The following is a 23,668-nucleotide window of genomic DNA, read 5'->3' as shown; positions in this document are numbered from 1 at the left end:
GCGAGGGGCGCGGGGGTAGCGGAAGGGGTCCATCACTCGGAAGTCCCGGCGAACACGCACAGAGCAAAGAGAGCGGGAGCGATTCCGCCCATCAGAGTGGATGCTGTTTACACCAATCATGATAATGCACCAACAGGAGCAGTCTAGAGGAGAAGAGACGGTGGAGGGAGGGATAAAGCCAGATAATCCCGGATCTCTCCTGTTGATCAAAGGCTCCACAGATTCTGTATATGGCCTCTTTCAAAGCTTAACACCAAAATGTAGAGATTCAGTTAAAAGGTAAAAAAAAAGAGAGAATGACAAGAGGTGACTCTCAGAGAGGCAGACAATCACTGTCACTGGTGACTGACAACAGGGGTTGCGGTCTGACGAATTGAGCTTCACTGGGCGTTTGAGGAAACCACAGATGGAGGTTAACATGGGCCTCAAGCCCTCCGAAGGGACTTCAGTTCCTGCATAATGGATCCATATGCATTCATTATGCATGTATGGAGAAACAGTGGTGTGCAACTGCCACTTGCTGTGGCACCATTCTGCGTCAAGTCTATGAAGGTGGAAGTATTTTTGGAAGGATGTCAAGCATTTGCCAACATGCTATTCAAGAGCTGGTACATACACACATACATACAGCTCCACCATACACTCCGTAACAACTAATGATACTCAAGAGAGTCACGAAAAAAAAACCACACACGTAAACAACAACCCAGTTAACGAGGCCTAATGATGACTAGACGATCATAGCAACCATAAGACAGCAATGAGCAAGCAACGGAGTTCACCCACACATACATCAGCACATACACATACACTACCAACACACACCAAACCAGATAGAGCGGGTGGAGGGAAAGGACTCCACCCACTCACTCACAGGCAAGCTGTCGAAGAGAACCCTCAAACTGACGCCACCGCACATCCTATTGGAACTAACATGTATCCAAGGCTTGACGATACAGATGCTGGAGACAGACTACCCTGTTGCTCTCTAATAAATTAAAGGCTTTTGGCTTGATGAGGGACTGAACAGGTCCCCTCTCTCTCTCTTTGTTCTCTCCGTTCCTGGATCCTCTCCTCTTTACTGGTTTGTCTTCAAACTTGTAAATGGTTCTCACACATCCACTTATTTCTCCTTCGTATGCGTCAATCTCTTATTTCCCTCCGAAAATCCCTCTATGAGAGTCGGGAGAGAAAATTGCATCTGTGCTTCGCACTCCTTTCATCTCCCTCTTTTCAATAACTGTTGTTCTATTTCCCTGTGTGCTTCAGATGAAAAAACAGACTGAATCACAGTGACAAAAGAAAGCGGATGATGAGGACAGAGAGCTTGCTCTCTCTCTCTCTTTCTCTCTCTCTCTCTCTCTCTCTATGCGCATTTCTCTCCGGCTGAGCAGCAAATCCCGGTCCATGTTTCTGTTCAGATCCCTCCCTCCTTTTAGTGTCAATCATTTGCCTCCATATCACTGTTTTCTTAAAATGCAGGTCTTTTTCACACTCCATTTCCACCAGTCTAACATTGTAACAGAAAGGAATGTGCAGTCCAGGGACAAGTATGAAACAATGGTGCCTTTCTAATACAGTAATTAATAGTCTTTGGAAGAAATCTGCCTTCCAGATAATGCTACTATTTTGTGGGCTGAAATATAGGCTAGACAAAAAAAGGACAGAAAATGATCACCTATGGGATGAGCAATGTATAGAACATAATGTAAAACCATTAAACAGAAACTCCTTGCGAAACACACACACACCAAAATAATCAGAACTCCTGATTGAGAGCTAACATTTCCAGGTCACTGAGGAAAATAATCCTTTGGAAGGTAGCCTGTCAGAAAAAGATCTCTCACAGTCTGGTCAGCCAACTGGGATGGTAGGGGGTTGACGTGCATACAGAGGTGCTATTCCATCCAGCCCCAAATGAAAAGGAGAAGCGGTCTTATCAGAGGATGACGGGAGCTAAAACACAAAGGACTAAATCATGTTGACAGGGCTTTACTTCTTATCCGTACACAGTTTTCATTTCGCTCTGCATCAAATTGACTTGAAAGCTTTGGATAGGATACCTAGCCTAGAGGGTAAGGTGGAGCCATTGCCATACTGCTTATACCGATCCAATCTTTTCAGATCTATATAACTGCATACAAGGTAGGGGCGGTGGTTGTTTTGGCATTGGGCAGATTCCTTTTAAATAAACTGCCCTAAAATGTATCTGATCAATCTATCCCATTGAAGTGGATATTCCGTTTCCCACTATTGGGTCGGGACATATTTGAAAATGAAATTGATTGACCCACTATGATCCACTGTACTGTGCAGCCGTCTTCATCAACCTGGCCAAGGCTTTCGACTCTGTCAATCACCGTATTCTTATCGGCAGACTCAACAGCCTTGGTTTCTCTAATGACTGCCTCGCCTGGTTCACTAACTACTTATCAGACAGAGTTCAGTGTGTCAAATCGGAGGGCCTGTTGTCCGGACCTCTGGCAGTCTCTATGGGGGTGCAACAGGGTTCAATTCTCGGGCCGACTCTTTTCTCTGTATATATCGATGTCGCTCTTGCTGCTGGTGATTCTCTGATCCACCTCTACTCAGACAACACCATTCTGTATACTTCTGGCCCCGCTTTGGACACTGTTAACAAACCTCCAAACGAGCTTCAATGCCATACAAAACTCCTTCTGTGGCCTCCAACTTCTCTTAAAATGCTAGTTAAACAAAATGCATGCTCTTCAACCAATCGCTGCCCGCACCTGCCCGCCCGACTAGCATCACTACTCTGGATGGTTCTGACTTAGAATATCTTGGACAACTACAAATACCTAGGTGTCTGGTTAGACTGTAAACTCTCCTTCGACTCACATTAAGCATCTCCAAAGTTAAATCTAGAAAGCCTCCTTCACTCATGCTGCCAAACATACCCTTGTAAAACTGACTATCCTACTGATCCTTGACTTGGGCAATGTCATTTACAAAATAGCCTCCAACACTCTACTCAGCAAATTGGATGTAGTCTATCACAGTGCTATCCGCTTTGTCACCAAAGCCCCATATAGTACCCACTACTGCGACCTGTAGACTCCCGTTGGCAGGTCCTAGCTACATATTCGTTGCCAAATCCACTGGTTCCAGGTCATCTAAGTCTTTGCTAGGTAAAGCTCCGCCTTATCTCAGCTCACTGGTCACCATAGCAACACCCACCTGTAGCACATGCTCCAGCAGGTATATTTCTCTGGTCATCCCCAAAGCCAACACCTTCTTTGGCCACCTTTCCTTCCAGTTCTCTTTTGCCAATGACTGGAACAAATTGCAAAATTCACTGAAGTTGGAGACTTATATCGCCCTCACTAACTTTAAGCGTCAGCTGTCAGAGCAGCTTACTGATTGCTGCAGCTGTACACAGCCCATCTGTAAATAGCCCATCCAACTAACTACCTACCTCATCCCCATATTTGTTTTTCTGCTCTTCTGCGCACCAGTATTTCTACTTGCACATTCTCATCTGCACATATATCACTCCAGTGGGAATTGCTAAATTGTAATTACTTCGCCACTATTGGCCTATTTATTGCCTTACCTCCTTACTTCATTTGCACACACTGTATACAGATTTTTCTATTGTGTTATTGACTGTACGTTTGTTTATCCCATGTGTAACTCTGTTGCTTTTGTCGCACTGCTTTGCTTTATCTTGGCCAGGTCGCAGTTGTAAATGAGAACATGTTCTCAACTGGCCTACCTGGTTAAATAAAGGTGAAATAAAATAAAAATCTCTATTCACAAAGTGAGCTCAATGAACACAGACTCATTATGTCAATACACCTCACTGTTTATGTTTCCTATGACAGTAACTGAACAGTGTGACATGCTGATTGTAGGAAGCAAAGTGAACCTCTCCACTGTAGTGAGTTGTGTTAATATGCGCCACAGCAACAGAGAACTGTGCCCTTGACACCCAGAGAAAAAAGTGGAAATCTACACTTATTTTTTTACATTTGACTTTTTAGTCATTTAGCAGACACTCTTATCCAGAGCAACTTAGTGGTGACTGCATTTATTTTCATACACCACACTGTCTGCATTAGCATACCCTGCATAATCACCGCCCAACAGACACATTAACATTACTCACACTGTACACAAAATACTGACAAGGTTATGAAAAGAGAGGATATGGAGAATAATATGGAAGAAAGAGAGACAGAGAGGAAGCAGCGAGTGAGAAAGACAGAGTGATTTGTAACGCCTGTCTGATAATGCCATGACAAAACGCTCATCACAGCAGGCGGCACCATGTGACAGCCGAATTCCCATTTACCGAGAGGCCTGTCCTCCCTCTCACCCGTCACCAGTAATTTACCATATGAGCCCTGCCCCATTGACTACTGTACTGTAGCAGCCTCCTCTCTCTGCACCAATAGAACAGACAAACAGGAGGCGGATTGCTGAGCCTTCCCTAATATTTCATCATTGTGATATCTCAGCTGTGATATGAATAGTTAACAGAGACTCTAAGGAGTAGCAAAGCTTGGTCATCTCTGTGGGCAGCTGGGATGAGCTCCCACAGAGGTAGGTGGAACAGAAAGGTAGGAACACAACACACATCACAGACAGAGAGCAAAGGAGCAATTAGGGAGAGAGAAAAAGATACACTTCATACATGAAATGGAGAAACGAGGGAAGAACAGAAGCAGGCAGATGGAAAATGTTCTGCCATGCGGTGATATGATTTGTAACAGAATGAGTAAGAAAAACTGAAAAACACAGGAAGGAGGGAGGGAGATGAAAACAAGGGAGTAGGAGGTGATGCTGCTCACAGGAGCGAGGCAGAGAGCGAGGGTGGAAGGTAGAACATGTTGACTCGCTCTCTCTGATCTTCACAACATGGTGCTGTTAACAACAGCTCAGAGGTGGTCAACAGATCACATTCAAATCCTTTATAATAGACAGAAAGCCCTTTCCACTACAACAGGGAGAAACTACGTAATGCTGGATCACGCATGTAAAAGAACACATCGGAGGGTGAGAAACATTACGTCTCTGACAGCTTTCAGGACATGCATCTCTCGATATCGTCTGAGCAGGCTTGCCAGTCAGTGGAGTAAGTTACTCTGATGTCAACCAACAATCGGGGGGGAGAAAAAACTAAGTTTTCTCAACAGACTGACTGAAACCAGATCATGGATATCAAGAGATCATGTGGTCAAATTGAGGTCCTGCAGCTAAACCAAGGATCCCACTGTGTGCACGTGTGTGTGCACGTGTGTGTACGTGTGTGTGCGTGTGTGTGTGCAAGTGTGTGTGTGTGTGTGTGCAAGTGTGTGCGTGTGTGTGTGTGCAAGTGTGTGTGTGTGTGTGTGTGTGTGTGTGTGTAAGTGTGTGTGTGCGCAAGTGTGTGTGCGCAAGTGTGTGTGTGTGTGTGCGCAAGTGTGTGTGTGTGTGCAAGTGTGTGTGTGTGTGCGTGTGTGCGTGTACGCAAGTGTGTGTGTGTGTGTGCGCAAGTGTGTGTGTGTGTGTGTGCGCAAGTGTGTGTGTGTGTGTGTGTGTGTGCACGTGTGTGTGCACAAGTGTGTGTGTGTGTGTGTGTGTGCACAAGTGTGTGTGTGTGTGTGTGTGTGCGCACGCGCCTGGTTCCACACATCTAGCTATATTCGTTTCTACTGTATATTTTAACTAATTCAACAGACCTTGAGCAGTTCTCTAGGAAAATCTTTTCCATCATTTAGTCCTTCCAAGTTGTTGATGAACTGCAGAATGGACATCTTTTTGCCAATATTCTGAGGAAGGAAAAAATAAGCACCTTTACTCACACTGTCTGCTTAAGGACCCCTCGAAGGACAACTTTAGGTCTGTATTGATGTTTTATAGCGTATAGGTTACATATCTATAAGCTATAACCAGGGCCCAGTGGTCTTCCTGCTCAAGCCAATGGTCTATATTTTTAACCAGAAAACTTCCAACTCTTTACCAACATTCCCTCCACAGCTCTCTAGCACCCTGGCTCACCCACAGTTACTCACATGGCCATGCAGGTCTGTATTGAGCAGCATCAGGGCACAGGTCAGAGTGTGGACACTGTCTGGAACAGGGAGAAAGAGCGAGAGATGTTTCAGTGTGTTCTAATGCAATATCAGCGTAAGAGTGCCCCACAGTGGCACACAGTATATGGATAATATGTGTTCTTTAATAACCTTAAAACTGTAACAACTTGAACAAAATAATGTGTGTGTGGACATATATATACACACACACACACACACACACACACACACGAAAATACATGTACACGTACGTGCGTGCGCACACACACATATACATTCAACCAGTCTAACCTTCAGAAGGTATTGCATTTGGGTTGCATTGTAGATATCTCCTCGAGAAGTGGGCCAGCACTCGCTCCCTCTCTTGTGTCTCTCCCATGAGGGCAAACTCCCTCAGGAAGGCTCTGTGGAAGACATATAGCATTGTGAGTGTTCACTATTCAATGAAATAACTTGGACATTATGCTACATATTCTGACCATTTCCACTGAAAGAGATCTCACCGTATTGCCTGGTCAATAGTAAGGCCTGAGAAGTTGAAGTAACTGAGATATTCCTCTGCCACCATCCGACTAAACTCATTACTACAGAATGACAAGATACAGACAATTAGACCGGTCAAACCAAAGATATCAAAAGTATTTTACTGTAACTACAGTTGAAGTCTGAAGTTTACATACACCTTAGCCAAATACATTTAAACACAGTTTTTCACAATTCCTGACATTTAATCCTACTAAAAAAAAAATCCCTGTCTTAGGTCAGTTAGGATCACCACTTAAATTTTAATGATGTGAAATGTGAGAATAGAGAATTATTTATCATAGAAATAAAAGCTTTCATCACATTCCCAGTGCGTCAGAAGTTTACATACACTCAATTAGTATTTGGTAGCATTGCCTTTAAATTGTTTAACTTGGGTCAAATGTTTCAGGTAGCCTTCCACAAGCTTCCCACAATAAGTTGGGTGAATTTTGGCCCATTCCTCCTGACAGAGCTGGTGTAACTGAGTCAGGTTTGTAGGCCTCCTTGCTCGCACACACTTTCAGTTCTGCACACACATTTTCTATGGGATTGAGGTCAGGGCTTTGTAATGGCCACTCCAATACCTTGACTTTGTTGTCCTTAAGCCATTTTGCCACAACTTTGGAAGTATGCTTGGGGTCATTGTCCATTTGGAAGACCCATTTGCGACCAAGCTTCAACTTCCTGACTGATGTCTTGAGATGTTGCTTCAATATATCCACATAATTTTCCATCCTCATGACGCCATCTATTTTGTGAAGTGCATCAGTCCCTCCTGCAGCAAAGCACCCCCACAACATGATGCTGCCACCTCCGTGCTTCACGGTTGGGATGGGGTTCTTCGGCTTACAAGCCTCCCCCTTTCCTCCAAACATAACGATGGTCATTATGGCCAAACAGTTACATTTTTGTTTCATCAGACCAGAGGACATTTCTCCAAAAAGTATACTCTTTGTCCCCATGTGCAGTTGCAAACCGTTGTCTGATTTTTTTATGGCAGTTTTGAGGCATTGGCTTCTTCCGTGCTGAGTGGCCTTTAAAGGTTATGTCGATATAGGACTCGTTTTACTGTAGATATAGACACTTTTGTACCGGTTTCCTCCAGCATCTTCACAAGGTCCTTTGCTATTGTTCTGGGATTGAGTTGCACTTTTCGCACCAAAGTACGTTCATCTCTAGGAGACAGAACGCGCTTCCTGAGCGGTATGACGGCTGCATGGTCCCATGGTGTTATACTTGCGTACTATTGTTTGTACAGATGAACATGGTACCTTCAGGTGTTTGGAAATTAGTCCCAAGGATGAACCAGACTTGTGGAGGTCTACAATGTTTTTAAGAGGTCTTGGCTGGTTTCTTTTGATTTTTACATGATGTCAAGCAAAGAGGCACTGAGTTTGAAGGTAGGCCTTGAAATACATCCACAGGTACACCTCCAATTGACTCAATGGATGCAAATTAGCCTATCAGAAGCTTCTGAAGTCATTCATGACATCATTTTCTGGAATTTTCCAAGCTGTTTAAAGGTACGGTCAACTTAGTGTATGTAAACCTCTCACCCACTGGAATTGTGATACAGTGAATTATAAGTGAAATAATCTGTCTGTAAACAATAGTTGGAAAAACTACTTGTGTTATGCACAAAGTAGATGTCCTAACCGACTTGCCAAAACTATAGTTTGTTAACAAGTAATTTGTGGAGTGGTTGAAAAACGAGTTTTAATGACTCCAACCTCAGTGTATGTAAACTTCCGACTTCAACTGTATACATTGTATTAAGCAACACACACAAGAATACGCACCACACACACACACACACACACACACACGTGGAAAAGGTACCCAATTGTCATACTTGGAAAAAAAAAAAAAAAAAAAAAAGATAACTTATTAGAAAATGACTCAAGTGAAAGTCACCCAGTAAAATACTACTTGAGTAAAAGTATTTGGTTTCAAATATACTTAATTATCAAAAGTAAATCATTTCTAATTCCTTATACTAAGCAAACCAGACGGCAGAATTATTGTTTTTATTTATTTATCGATAGTCAGAGGGACACTCCAACAATTTGCAAATGACGCATGTGTGTTTAGTGAGTCCGCCATATCAGAGGTAGTAGGGATGACCAGGGTTGTTCTCTTGATAAGTGTGTGAATTAGACCAATTTTCTGTCCTGCTAAGCATTCGAAATGTACCGAGTACTTTTTGATGTCAAGCAAGTGTTCCCGCTAATATTTTTCAGCACGGGGCAAATTTCAGGTCTGCTGAGCGCAAACTTGAACCTTGTGAAACGTCTGTGCAACTTCCGGCGTGCGTTTATTGTGAACACAGACTGTACCTGCTTTAATTGACTGTTTAACAGCGGCCAAGTAGGCTACTGTGGCCTACCATAAAAAAAACTATCACATAACATTTTAATATGGAAATAATTGTTTTATCATTCAGTCTACAGTAGCAGCCAATGTGTGGTGTTCCATGTCGGCCTACATTCCATGAGACTTTTGAAAAAAAAACATGCAGGGCTTGACATTAACCTGTTTATCCACTTGTCCTTCAGACAAGGAGGTGACTGAACATTTTGTCATCTTGTTTGATGCAAGAAACCACTTTACAAAATAAAATGCATTATTATTCCCATACCATTATTACAGAGAATAAGACAAAATGTGCACACAAGGCTACATGCAATCCAGTTCACAGTGAATGACACAAATCCATATATGGAAATGAGTGATTTGCCTACAGGCCTACTGCAGCTCTGATTGGTTATGGCGCACCAGTCTGTAGAGTAGGGCCCCGAGTCGCAATAGAATCCTGCGCCGATTGCAGTCTGCCAACAACAAAATCTCTTGCACAACAAAATATTTTGCATAGTTAGTCTTGTTTTCATGTATGTTATATTGAAAGTGTATTGATCAGGAGACTGGCTAGGCCACTCCAGGACCTTGAAATGCTTCTTACAAAGCCACTCCTTCGTTGCCCTGGCAGTGTGTTTGGGATCATTGTCATGCTGAAAGACCCAGCCACGTTTCATCTTCAATGCCCTTGCTGATGGAAGGAGGTTTTCACTCAAAATCTCACGATATATGACCCCATTCATTCTTTACTTTACACGGATCAGTCGTCCTGGTCCCTTTGCAGAAAAACAGCTCCAAAGCATGATGTTTCCATCCCCATGCTTCACAGTAGGTATGATGTTCTTTGGATGCAACTCAGCATTCTTTGTCCTCCAAACACGACGAATTGAGTTTACCAAAAAGTTATATTTTGGTTTCATCTGACCATGTGACATTCTCGCAAACTTCTTCTGGATCATCCAAATGCTCTCTAGCAAACTTCAGACGGGCCTGGACATGTACTGGCTTAAGCAGGGGGACACTGGCGGCATAGTGTGTTACCGATGGTAGGCTTTGTTACTTTGGTTCCAGCTCTCTGCAGGTCATTCACTAGGTCCCCCCGTGTGGGTCTGGGATTTTTTGCTCACCCCACGGGGTGAGATCTTGCGTGGAGCCCCAGATCGAGGGAGATTATCAGTGGTCTTGTATGTCTTCCATTTCCTAATAATTGCTCCCACAGTTGATTTCTTCAAACCAAGCTGTTTACCTATTGCAGATTCAGTCTTCCCAGCCTGGTGCAGGTCTACAATTTTGTTTCTGGTGTTCTTTGACAGCTCTTTGGTCTTGGCCATAGTGGAGTTTGGAGTGTGACTATTTGAGGTTGTGGACAGGTGTCTTTTATACTGAAAACAAGTTCAAACAGGTGCCATTAATACAGGTAACGAGTGGAGGACAGAGGAGCCTCTTAAAGAAGAAGTTACAGGTCTGTGAGAGCCAGAAATCTTGCTTGTTTGTAGGTGACCAAATACTTGTTTTCCACCATAATTTGCAAATAAATTCATTAAAAATCCTACAATGTGATTTTCTGGATTTTTTTTCTTCATTTTGTCTGTCATAGTTGAAGTGTACCTAAGATGAAAATTACAGACCTCTCATCTTTTTAAGTGGGAGAATTTGCACAATTGGTGGCTGACTAAATACTTTTTAGCCCCACTTCTATTCTACTGCATTTCAGTCAGCGGCACTCCGACATTGCTCGTCCTAATAGTTACATATTTCTTAATTCCATTCTTTTAGATGTGTGTATTGTTAGATACTACTGCCCTGTTAAGAGCTAGGAACACAAGCATTTTGCTCCACCCGCAATAACATCTGCTAAATTTGTGACCAATTACATTTTATTTGAAAGTATTTTCACACCACTGCGTGCACACACACACACACACACACACACACACAAAATGTAGTATTCCAGTAAACTCACTTCTTGCTGAGGTGCCTGGCCACGTCAGACTTCCTGAAGCCATCCAGGTTGAACAGGCGTTTGGCCAGGCGCTTGGCAGCCTGCAGGTCAGCCTTGTTGCCGTTGGACAGGGACTCGGTGCTGCCCAGGGCCAAGTGCTCGCCCACGTCCTGCTGCGGGAACAGGTCTGGAGCCCGGTGGCCTGGCTTCTCCCTGACAGATGACAAGAGGAGAGGAGGGATGACTCACATGAGGCTGTTCTAGCCCTATTATAAAACCGGTAGCTAGGTAACAATCGATTATACGGGACAGGTTTGGGTCTGTCTCAAATTCTGTATTACCTTTTGCCAACTGTATAATAATAAAACTGTCGGTGCCAAACTGTCTTGGCACATAGTAAAGAAGACGGTTGGCACTGGCAGGTGCCATATTTACAAATCAGTTGACTAGCAGGTGCCAAGGTTATTGTCATGGGAAGTGGGCACACAGCCCTTCCATACTTGGCAGGATATAACCAATTGTAACAGAACCACTATTCCAAGCATGTAGCTGTACTATAACCTTTCAACTTCCATCTATTTTTAACATGCAGTACACCGAGATGAACTCTGTATTAAATCCATGGTCTCCAAGGGAAACACCCGTCGATTTTCTCCATTGCTCCGCGTTGCTTTCACTCATAACACGCAGCTGGATTTGTTTATTTCCAGCCCCTCCAGCTTCAGGCTCTTATTGATAGTATAGAATGGCATAGTATTAGCATGTCTATTCACAGTAGTATCTAAACAGTCCCACAGGACTCTCTCCATTTTTGAACATCATCAAAAGGGTTCTGTGCATGAATGTTCTTCCGCAGCTCATAACACACGTGGATTGCAAATGATTATACCCAACTACACTGTTATTAATCAAATGGAGAGACAAAAAGAAAAGTTAAACAGAAAATGTCAGTGCTTTTGGTTGTGTCTGAAAGGATGATCCATCTATTGCACTTCTGAAATGTAAAAACGGGCTGGAGAATTTCTAGAATAAATATCATGCACAGTGCTTAACTAATAAGCTCTTCCCTAGTGGAGAATCTGTATACAATGATATGAGTCATGTATGGAACGGATAAATCACCATGTCAATTCATTCTTCAAATTTGAAATTCTCTATAAAGAGAGAGTTACAAAAAAAAAGGTTCAACATTTCCATTTGCGTCTACAAACTACACCCACGATAGTCACAAAGCAAATTGACTAAAGTTAGACTTGTGTCTCTGCAGACATTTGAGAAAATACAAAATCAGAGCTCATTTAAGAGCTTGGATGGAACTGTCAGCAAGTCCTTCCTACAACAACATGGTAGAGAGTTGCAGCCATTCGTTGCAGAAATGCCCATGCATTTACAGTGGGTGAATCCCCATCTAGACAAGATGAAGTAATCTGCCCTACCGAATTAACAGCATGGTCCTTTGATTAGTAGTCCACTTTGCTTTAAGCCAAGAGAGTTCCTCCTCAAACGCATGACTCCTTTCAGACCTCCACAGCAAGGTAGCAACCCATCTCAGGATATAGAACACCCCTGTTTATTGGTTGCGTTTGGTTTATCCCACCGGCCCTTTGGGTCACCCCCTCTGACAGAATGGTCCACCACAAAGGAGGTGGGTGGGGAGATAAGTAACAGGGGGCTGAGTTTGTTTATTCTTAAAACAATGGGTTTATGATCCACTCCTCCACAGAAAAGGGAGAGAGAAAGACTCCCAGACTTATTTTCCAGGGTGTGGTGAGGGAGACTGTTCTTTTGGGACGCTAGCAGGAGTGGCCGGTGGATATTTCATTCAACAGCGTCCATGGAGCTCTATAGAAAAGTCTCAACATTTAAAACCAGACCTCCAGCCTTTATATTGCCAGGTTATGTCCTTAACTTTACAGTCAAATGTAAAGTTGCTTGTAAAGTTATACACATGGTCACTATCGCAAACCGACATCTTATGTCCCCAAAACAGCAGTCTCATAAACTGGCTGTGCTGCATCATGAGAACAGTCACACACACACAGACGCTGAGAAAGTGCTCAGTCTTGCCTTTGTTGACAAGGGCTGACAACATGTCACCACTGAGAAGAAACCCTCCAACTAAGACGGACAGACAAAGCTCCAGGTGAAGCTATGACATCTAAAAAGGTAACCAAAGTAAGCTGAACAATGGGAGTTACATGTTCTCTGATGTATTTGTTCTTTGACTCAGGCTATGCTATAGAACAGAGCAGCAACAGGAGTGATGAGTCTATGTGGCTACTGAATAAGTTAGTATTCGTCCACGCATGTTACAACATACACACACATTTCCCCCCCAACAGGCACTGAGAGTTGTTTGTGGAAGTTATTAGGCCTACTTGAAGGAATCACATTGCTTCCCCTGTTAGGAAATATCTTAGAGCTTTTATCCCAGTTCCCATCTGTGCTATGAATTATTAACTGTTTTAGCTCTTGCTGTACAGATAGTTCAGAGCCAAAGTACCCTGGAAAATCAGATGAGTCACGTCAAGGGGTTTCACTCAACACATTTCTAAATAAACCAAAAATATACACCCTAATCAAGAATTCAATTTCGCATTCTACACAAGAGCAAGAATCTAGGCGCTACAGTTTATATACAGAGGCAATAAACAGGAATCTATGTTGCTGATTCAGTTGACGAGTCTCAGGTCAGGAAAGGGCAAAATAGCTGAAATTATTGGACAAATAACAACACATGGTCCATGGACAACGTAACATTCTAGAACTTTTGGTTCTAGGTTATTATAGTAACTGAAGAACCCCCCCCCCCCCCCCCCCCCCCCCTCCCGCTAGCTGATCACTGTAGGTGAGCCGCTGTCGTGGGGACCAGAGCCAACAGGTTTAATCACGCCATCAATAACACCATGAAGTGCCACATAGCTCCTCGGAACACACACTGTCACGCTCACCCTGTACATCAATGTAATGTACATCACCCATTTCTTACCAGACACTGTATAACACTGTCCAGCCAGCTAGGAGGCACAGAAACACAGATAATCAGCTCACATTGACTTGATAACATTAGACCATTCGTAACAAAATGTTAAAAACACATAGTCAACCTCTGCTGTCCATAACACTGTCGAGGTCCACACACCTCTGACAGACAGATGTAGGTATGGTACAGTGGGGAACTCACCGGTAGATAGCTGGATAGGGGGCATACAGGTACCCGTCTTCCAAAGCCCCGCCCCCCCAGCAGAGCAAATAGCGTGCCATGTTGTCCCCAGAGCCCTGCCCCTTTCACACCCAACCACGGCACTCTGCGGTGAGGTAACCCTGCCAGTCAACAGTCTATCCCACTGACCACATGGAATCTCCAGCCACACGCCCGACACTGCTCTCAGCCTGAGCCTAGCAGAGCCTCATGGTCCATTTTACAACATGTTATCTTCCATTTCCCCTCCTTGGTGTCTGGATACTCGCTCTGCCTTATTTGGCGCCCTAATCTGTTGCCGTTACCCTGTTGCTGTCCTCCCCTGCTGTCCCGTATCTCTTTAACTCCCTCGCTGGCTCGGTCAGTTCCTCCCTCTCCGGCTCCCTGTAGCAAAGATGGTGGATAAATAAAGATAGAAACTCTGTGGCCTGAGTGAACTAAACCACCACAGAGTTTCATACTGTACTGTCTTTTCTTAGTCCATTTTTGTAAAAAAAAATTTAAGGTCAGTTCCGGTCTACTTAACTGGGTGTGAATGAAATAGCAGCTGGGTCTGGTCTCCTTAGTACATTGAATTTCATTGAACCAGAAAAAAAGAGTGGGGTGTCTCGCTTCCTCTTCCGTCTCTGCCTGTAGCGCTCAATCTGAAGTATCCAAGCCAGTGTGGACACAGTATGTGGTAATAATTTGGCAGGATCTTTGTTGAACTCAAAGTTACTCGGTCAGTTACTCAGTCTTTCACTGCCTTGTCGCTCAGTCAGTATCCATCGTGTGCCTCTCTCTGCGGATGGCTCATCAGCTGGGCTATTTTCCGCTGCTGGAGAAAGCATGCATTTCCTCTCGCCATGGCTGCAATCCCACCTCCTTTCCCCTCTCTCTTCTCTTCCTCTCTGTCTCCCCTTACCTCCCCTCCCACTTTCTATGTTTCTAACCTATTTTCTGATTTCACATCTGTCAGCTCCTATCGCTCTAAACAAATACACATGTAGCCCAATCGGATTTAAATCCCAGTACAGTTTCAGTAAAAACTCAAGTGTGTCCGTGTTGCAGTAAAGCCAAACAAACGGAAATGAAAGATAATCAAAGTAGCATACAACAATGACATCATACAGGCTGATGATACCAGATCTATTCCTTTACTAATAAATCTATTTCATGTCTACCAAAGAACAGACTTTATGGTTTTACTAATTCATATTTTAAAAGTCATTGTTGACATGGCTTCTGGCACATTAAGTAAAGAATCTAGCCAAAGATAAGACTCCTTCCAGACCACTCAGTCCAACAAGTCTGGCTCCATAACAATGGGTCTCTTGTTGTCTTGTGGATCAAAAGCCAACTGCAGTGAACTTGATTTTCTCAAAGTCAACCTGTAACACATCTTTAAATGAGCTTTCGATTCAAATCAAAAGTGCCTTTTGTAGTTTGATCAAAAGACTTTGGAGTTCATGGTGGGACTTGAAAAAGGAGTTGTGTCAATGGCCCCCGCTGCAGTTAATACTGTAGCCTCCTGTGACTTAATAGTCCAAAAGAGTGCTCAACCTCACACTCAACTGGCTCTTTTCTATTTTAAAACCCTGAAATCACATGGTCCAGGAAGTTAATCTGCAGCTGCCATGGTTACCCAGTATGTCTGGCTGAGCTACATATCTGATTGGCTGCCTTACATGAAAGGCGGTGCAGCCAAGGAGCCAGGTGGCATGGCAGAAGGGGTTTGACTGACTTTCAGTGAAATCAGTGACGCTAAACACACATGGAAAGGTGGCATGGCAGAAGGAGTTTGACTGACTTTCAGTGAAACCAGTGACGCTAAACACACATGGAAACGCTCACTCACTGAATAGATGGGAAAATACACTGGATATGAGTAAGCCTACACATATGGAAACACATGTTTTATATAATGTACACTTATGCATAAATTAACATTCACTAATAGGACCCGGGTACTCGGATTCTCAGGCCCCTATTAATATAATTTGTCCTGTAAACAAATTTTATAATAATTCCATTCTTAGCAGGGTTGGTGGGACTGATATCCTACACCTTGCAATGAAAATAACACCAACTTGTTTATTAGCCACTACATTGTAGAATAATAATGAAGACATCAAAACTAGGAAATAACACATATGAAATCATGTAGTAACCAAAAAAAGTGTTAAATCAAAATATATGTTATATTTGCGATTCTTCAAATAGCCACCCTTTGCCTTGATAGCTTTGCACACGCTTGGCATTCTCTCAACCAGCTTCACTTGGAATGCTTTTCCAACAGTCTTGAAGGATTTTCCACATATGCTGAGTACTTGTTGGCTGCTTTTCCTTCACTCTGCGGTCCAACTCCTCCAAAACCCATCTCAATTTGGTTAAGGTTGGGGGATTGTGGAGGCCAGGTCATCTGATGCAGCACTCCATCACTCTCCTTCTTGGTAAAATAGCCCTTACATAGCCTGGAGGGGTGTTAGGTTATTGTCCTGTTGAAAAACAAAAGATAGTGGGACTAAGCCAAAACCAGATGGGATGGGGTATCGCTGCAAAATGCTGCTTTAGCGTACCTTGAATTCTAAATAAATCTCAGACAGTGTCACCTGCAAAGCTCCCCTACACCATAACACCTCCTCCATGCTTTACGGTGGGAAATACACATGTGGAGATCATCCGTTCACCCACACAGCGTCTCACAAAGACAGTAGTTGGAACCAAAAATCTCCAAGAGACCAAACGACACATTTCCACCAGTCTAAAATGTCCATTGCTTGGGTTTCTTGACCCAAGCAAGTCTCTTATTATTATTGGTGTCCTTTAGTGGTGGTTTCATTGCAGAAATTCAACCATAAAGGCCTGATTCACACAATCTCTTCTGAACAGTTGATGTTGAGATGTGTCTGTTACTTGAACTCTGTGAAGCATTTATTTGGGCTGCAATTTCTGAGGCTGGTAACTCCAATGAACTTATCCTCTGCAGAAGAGGTAACTCAGGGTCTTCCATTCCTGTGGTGGTCCTCATGAGAGCCAGTTTAATCACAGCGCTTGATGGTTTTTGCGACTGCATTTGAAAACTTTCAAAGTTCTTGAAATGTTCCGTATTGACTGACCTTTATGTCTTGAAGTAATGATGGACTGACGTTTCTCTTTGCTTATTTGAGCTGTTCTTGCCATAATATGGACTTGGTCTTTTACCAAATAGGGCTATCTTTTGTATACCACCCCTACCATGTCACAATACAACTGATTGGCTCAAACACATTAAAAGAAAGAAATTCCACAAATTAACTTTAAAGAGGGCACAGCTGTTAATTGAAATGCATTCCAGGTGATGACGTCATGAAGCTGGTTGAGAGAATGCCAAGAGTGTGAAAAGCTGTCATCAAGGCAAAGGGTGGCTATTTGAAGAATCTCAAATGTATTTTGATTTGTTTAACACTTTTTTGGTTACTACATGCTTCCATGGGTGTAATTTCATAGTTTTAATGTCTTCACTATTATTCTTCAATGTAGAAAATAGTAAAAAATAAAGAAAAACCCTTGAATGAGTAGGTGTGTTCAAACGTTTGACCGATAGTGTACCTTAACCAGAGGTATCATACTGCTGAGCCCTAATCATTGGACATCAAACCACAACACACTCAATCCAATACCATGTAGCAGACAGTGCTGTACTGGTAATAAATACTTTCTGGATAAACATTCATGAAAAGAAACAATGGCTCTCTGGCCTCATCTAGTGGTATAACTAAATCTCTGCGGTTGAGTTCCATAACCATAGAAAGTACTACATTTGTCATTTAGCAGACACACCTATCCAGAGTGACTTACAGAAGCAATTAGGGTTAACTGCCTTTCTCAAGGGCACGGACAAACTTTTCACCTAGTTGACTCAGGGATTCGAAACAGCGACCTTTTGGTTACTGGCCCAATGTTCTTAACCGCGAGGCTACCGCCTGCCCTCTAGATTAGGGAGTACCCAGAGGGTCCTTTTAAACACATATTTCGGAGCGATATCCTAATATAATAGGAATTGGAACTCTTGAGAATTGAGACACCTAGGACTCACGACCTGCTCAGAGGACCTCAGCTCAGACTCCCCTGGGGTTAAATGTGATGGGGGGAAATGCATGGCACAGTTAAAGACAGACTGTGAGAAGGAGGCAATTTAGTCTTATTTGCGCTCTTGCATCAGGCCTTCCGAGCTTCGGAGAGTCTGGAGCGTCTCTACGTGGTTCATTTGGTCAGGTCAGCCAGATGCTGATCAAAACAGCTATATACAAAAACAGACACTGTCAATAATGGAAATGCCAGACCAAACCATATGTCACACATGCTTAGATCATAGGCTCTAAACTCCAAATGCAATCCAAATAATTGGGAACAACCATTCAAGGGACAACACATGGCATGAGATTTTAGTGACAGTCCTTTTGTAGGTCATCTAGGAGCAGTAAAGACATGTATAACGGAAGCAGCATTAAGCAGTTTACCATTATGAAACAGCATTATAGGATACTATATCTTATAATAAGATCATCAGAGCAAAATACAGAGAGCTCCAAAAGTATTGGGACAGCGGCAATTTTGACGTTGTTTTGGCTCTGTACTCCAGCACTTTGGATTTGAAATGGCTATGAGGTCAAAGTGCAGGCTGTCGGCTTTAATTTGAGGGTATTTTCATCCAGATCGGGTGAACCATTAGAAATATCACGCTTTTGACTCTACAACTTTGCTGGATGAATTTTGCTCTCTGTTTTGGTTGCGTTTCAGATTATTTTGTGCCCAATAGAAATGAATGGTAAATATCATACCCCTAAGACATGCTAAACTCTCACCATTACAATAACAGGGAGAGGTTAGCGTTTTTTTTTTGGAGGTATGATATTTGTGCGTCTAACTTTCTCAGTCATCATAATTCACGATTCATCCAGGATTATCCATAATCATGGTAGCATCCACATTAATGTAGAAGTGTTTAGAAACATATTCTATACTTATTTACAATAAAAGTTACTCCAAATTGACAGAATACATTACTTACCATTCATTTCTATTGGGCACAAAATAATCTGAAACACAACCAAAACAAACAGCAAATGCATCCAACACATTTGTAGAGTCACAAGCTTGATGTAGTCGTTGCACGTTATGGATATGGAACCAAATACTAAAGTTTTTACTACACATGAGTGAATTTGTACAATATACTTGATGGGGGGAGACTACGTACAAAAAGCGCTGTAATTTCTAAACGGTTCAGCTGATATGGATGAAAATACCCTCAAATTAAAGCGGACAGTCATTGTCATTGTATCCCCTCAAATCCAAAGGCCTGGAGTTCAGAGCCAAAACAACAAAAATGGAGCTCACTGTAGGTGTTGCCACCACCAAACACACAAATTCACTCAAGAGATATCACAGCTAAACAATCTCGAGGTTGGTGAAGGGATTGTGACTTTGCGCGTGCACGTTACCACTTTCTCCTGCACGGACATGGCAAAGTTGCTGATACAAAACGGTCTAAATTAAGTATACCTTGACGTCCATGCTTTCATTTAGACTGTTTGTCTGTCACTCACCGAATGAGAGGAAAGTCTAAGTTAGACTTATTTTTCATTGAGTCTTTCTCCAACCAAGACTTCCCTCCTGAAGTAGAATCCTCAGAGTAGCTGCTGAGCCCGTCTCCTGTGGCGGCCAGCGTGTTCTCAGACCGGACAGGGACAGACACCCTGGGAGGCTCTGGATGGGCCAGGGGGGCAAAACTCAGCTCCGTGATGTGACGCGCACTCTCACATATCTGGCTCTGGATCTCAGGGGTGAGGGTGGGAAGGTCAAAGGTGAAAACGTGCGGGCCGCTGAAGGTCAAGAGGTCAACGCTGTCCAGGCTGCTGTAAGAGGTGCCCTTAGCCCGGTGAGACTCCACAATGCTCTCAAAGTGGTGGCTGAAGGAGTCAAGGCCATCCGCAGAGGTCCTGCGAGGGCTGGTCAATGAGATGGGGGACTTGAGTGCTGAATGGGAATCTGATATGTAGTCCAACGGACGACTACAGGGGAAAAAAACATGTACATCTTAACATGGGATACTCCTTGACATTGTTTTTCTACAAGTTCAACAGATCTGTACATTGTTTCAATGAATACATTTTAGTTGCGATTTGAGGTAGGCACAGGTACTGTAGTGTTAAACTCATCTCTATATTTGCTTTCAAGGTATGGTGTGTTTGAACAGTGGATGGCTCACCCCTTCATCAGCAGACTGTACGTCTGATTATCCTCATGGGTGGCATGTTGTCTCTTCTTATCCCCCTGCATCCTCACACTGGCCCAGCTCACCATCTCCTCCTCTAGCTCCTCCACCTCTCCGTCAGTGTGGACTATGGTACTGGCGCTAGAGGCCGAGGTGGCCAGCACGCTGCGATTACTCCCAAAGGCAGAGTCCACTTCCACCCCCTCCTGTTCTCTCTCGCTCTCTGCCTGGGCCTCAGCCTCAGCTAACATTACCTCATCCAGGTCTGTTTCCCTATAGCATTTCAGGGGCACCGCATCTAAGTCCGTCTCAGAGTACTTGATGGTTTTCCGGATGATGCCCGTCTTGGGTGAGATGCCAACCACAGCGACTGGGGGCGGAGTCACCAGCTCCACCTCCACCTGCTGGACGTTGTGATAGGATAAACTCTGTCCCTCATCGTCCAGCTCCCTCCAGTGATTTGTGGGCTTCAGGGGCAGGGAGGAGGGAGGGGTATGCTTGGGAGACTCGCTGGAGGTGCCCCTAGGGGGGGCTGTAGAGTAGGATATCGAAAAAGACAAATTGTAAAAGTGTGCATGAATATTGTTTACCAAGATATCTTGCACTTAGTCAAATGGCATGTTCTAACAACCATGCACAAATAATCATAAATGTATTGTCCTAAAGACCAGAAGTAAATGTATTGTCCTAAAGACCAGAAGTAAATGTATTGTCCTAAAGACCAGAAGTAAATGTATTGTCCTAAAGACCAGAAGTAAATGTATTGTCCTAAAGACCAGAAGTAAATGTATCGTCCTAAAGACCAGAAGTAAATGTATCGTCCTAAAGACCAGAAGTAAATGTATAGATTGTATTCCATTATGATGGTACATTGTATTGAGAGGACTGATTACTCTATGCACGTTAGTTTGCAATTTTGTCATGGAAAAACAGCAGCTTCCAGCCATAACGCCAGGTTTGGCAATTTACCTGTTTAACATCAGCTCATTTGCGCTGAGGTGGGAGGGGTGGCAATATTTGAGGTGTGTCCTTAACAGGCGCAAAAGTGACAATTTCATGCAGCACTAATGGGACGTTTTAAGACCCACAAAAAGCAGGTCTTAGGGATAATGCAGTTGATAATGGCTTGGATTTGGAAGGGGGACGAACAGCCTATCCAGCCTTGACACACATTACCCATGGAAGGAGAGATATGCTTTTTGTACCAGTGAATCTCGTATTTCGAAACCATATGATTCCCCCCCCCCCCCCACCTCCCCTTAATCAAGGCTGGTTTAGCAGTATCTCATAGGTGCATCTTTTAATCCTGTCCATTAGCCAAAGGTAGCCCATGAATAAAATAGATTTTAAATGGTTTACTGAGACTTGCTTTGAAATATTTGAGGCTTTTGCCCTTTTTCATTATTCACCTGTATTTCACTTTTTCAGGTAAAATGTTGTTTGTTTAATCAAATGAAACGAAAAACAAACTTATTCAAAAGATTCACCGTCTATGGGTTTATGGTGAGAACGTACATGGCGAGAAAGTAATGGGATTGCGTCTGCTATTTCTGGAGAAGTGTAAATATGATCTGTCAGATGGTTCCCTGATGTTTATAAAACATGACATTTGTGAGCTGTATAATGGTGAGTGGACATGCCTCCTTTCTCTTTATATTGGATCTTTATCCAGCTCCTGTCAAAAGTTTGGATGTGCGTAAAACTCTACATAGTCTAAGTTGCCTTGTCTGTATTATAAGCCAACGGGGAGCAATTATGGTGCTTGTAACTGTATATAGACATTGCCTATTTAAAACAAAATGGTTGCGTTGTTAGCCTAGCGAATTCAATCTTGATTATAGACTACGCTTGGCATGTCCATTCTGCATTTTACAGTAGGCCTAGCCCCTATATTAGTATTAATGCTATAGCCTATGTTTAGCAATGCATTTCCATATTGAAGCAATGAATCTAGAACAACGTGGACTGCAAACATGTTCAACATATTTAGCAAATATGGTTCAGGCTATTTAATGAACTAGGCTATAATGGAGTAGATGACAACGCAATAGATAAGAGACCAAAAATATACAACTTGAAGCAATCACATATTTAGCCATGGAGCACATTCTGATTGGCTAATGAAGGGCCAAGCCTCGACACACCCAGAACTTGTTTATTCATCAAAACACAGCCCTTTCGCACCACTGCCAGTTACTGCGCCCATAATTCAGTTTGTGAAAAAAGCTAAAAGATTTGACACCCCCAAAACTATAATGCTACCGCCAGCACTAAGATTTACCTTTGCGGTAGGTTTATTAAAATAGAGCCCTCAATATTTTTGTCCCACTAAGTAAAATTACCTGTTCTAAAGACCATGGAAATGTAATAAAATGACTTGTTCTAAATGTATAGATTGTTATTATAACGGTAGAGTTTATTGTGAAGACATTCACCGTTTTGAGGCCTATAACACACGGTCTGTGATGAGTACTGTAATTCAATAGTGAATGGTAGAAGATGAGTGAGAGATGAAGAGAAGGGATAAAGAAAACGTAAATTAAACACAAGGGGATAGATTCTCTAAGGTCTAAATGTAATTAACAGGAAAGCACACATTAAATGAAAGACGTGTGATGCGGAGACGTGTAGACTGAACCAGGGGTCGGCAACAGGCAGCCTGAGGGGCTAAAACCGTCCAGCGAGTGATAATTTGTGGCCCCCCAAAGTTTTCAGTAAAAAATTTAAATGTTTTAATGATTTTCATTTTTGGTCAAGTTTAAATTTAGGAAATCAGTTCCTAAGTATTACCACAAATAAAAATGTTTATATGTGACCGTGTCAATATCATCCAGCTATGTAATGATATAGTATTTGAAAATACTCTCTTTTTGGTCTGAGTTGTGGTCAATTTGCAGTGTACAAATTAATATAATTATGTTCCAGCCCTCTGACCAAAACAGCCCCTGCCTAAACCTATTTGCCTACCCCTGCTCTAAACGATCAATAAAGTGCTGTAACCTTTTGGGTAAACAAAGAAAATGTTTGTGTTGCAAGAGAAGGAAGCGAGTCAGTCAGAGTTTAAAAAGGACAGCGCTAATGCCAGGCCCTGATGGCTCTATAGCCAAATCTAGCCAAAGCTAATTGGATTACAGGAATATTGTGCAGCTAGCTGCTTGTTCACGAGGCGGGGCTGACAAACTAGGAAGTCTAAACTAGAGGAGGAGGAGGAGGAGTAAGACAGTGATTAGAGCTCTTTCAGGACAGGACCGCCCACCTTTAGAATCGTGGCAGTCCTCTGTGGGCTGTCCGAACAGGAACTCCCATTTGGCATGGGCAATCCTCTGGGAGTGCAAGGACGGGCCCAGCACAGAGTAGTGGCTGTCTGA

At 43.0% G+C, this 23,668-nt stretch overlaps 1 protein-coding gene across 3 annotated transcripts in view; it reads right to left on the bottom strand.

Moving 5' to 3' along the window:
* psda (pleckstrin and Sec7 domain containing a) overlaps positions 1 to 23,668 on the bottom strand; it is a 45,869-nt gene that overhangs the window by 7,667 nt on the left and 14,534 nt on the right. For 2 of the 3 annotated variants that reach the window (XM_021609023.3, XM_021609014.3), the window contains 8 exons: positions 23,557 to 23,668; positions 20,295 to 20,832; positions 19,633 to 20,097; positions 10,882 to 11,073; positions 6,542 to 6,622; positions 6,330 to 6,442; positions 6,018 to 6,076; positions 5,685 to 5,774 (listed from right to left, as the gene is read on the bottom strand). In XM_021609023.3, the coding sequence (XP_021464698.3) occupies positions 5,685 to 5,774; positions 6,018 to 6,076; positions 6,330 to 6,442; positions 6,542 to 6,622; positions 10,882 to 11,073; positions 19,633 to 20,097; positions 20,295 to 20,832; positions 23,557 to 23,668 (1,650 nt within the window). Of the gene's footprint in view, positions 1 to 5,684; positions 5,775 to 6,017; positions 6,077 to 6,329; positions 6,443 to 6,541; positions 6,623 to 10,153; positions 10,301 to 10,881; positions 11,074 to 19,632; positions 20,098 to 20,294; positions 20,833 to 23,556 lie in introns of those variants that run through there. The other variant, XM_090238166.1, reaches the window with a different exon arrangement.

The sequence above is a fragment of the Oncorhynchus mykiss genome, chromosome 1, assembly GCF_057628025.1.
Source record: "Oncorhynchus mykiss isolate SJ-2025 chromosome 1, ASM5762802v1, whole genome shotgun sequence".
NCBI lineage: Eukaryota > Metazoa > Chordata > Actinopteri > Salmoniformes > Salmonidae > Oncorhynchus > Oncorhynchus mykiss.
Note: the sequence above shows the minus strand (reverse complement) of the source record. Positions and strands in the feature narration are given on the sequence as shown.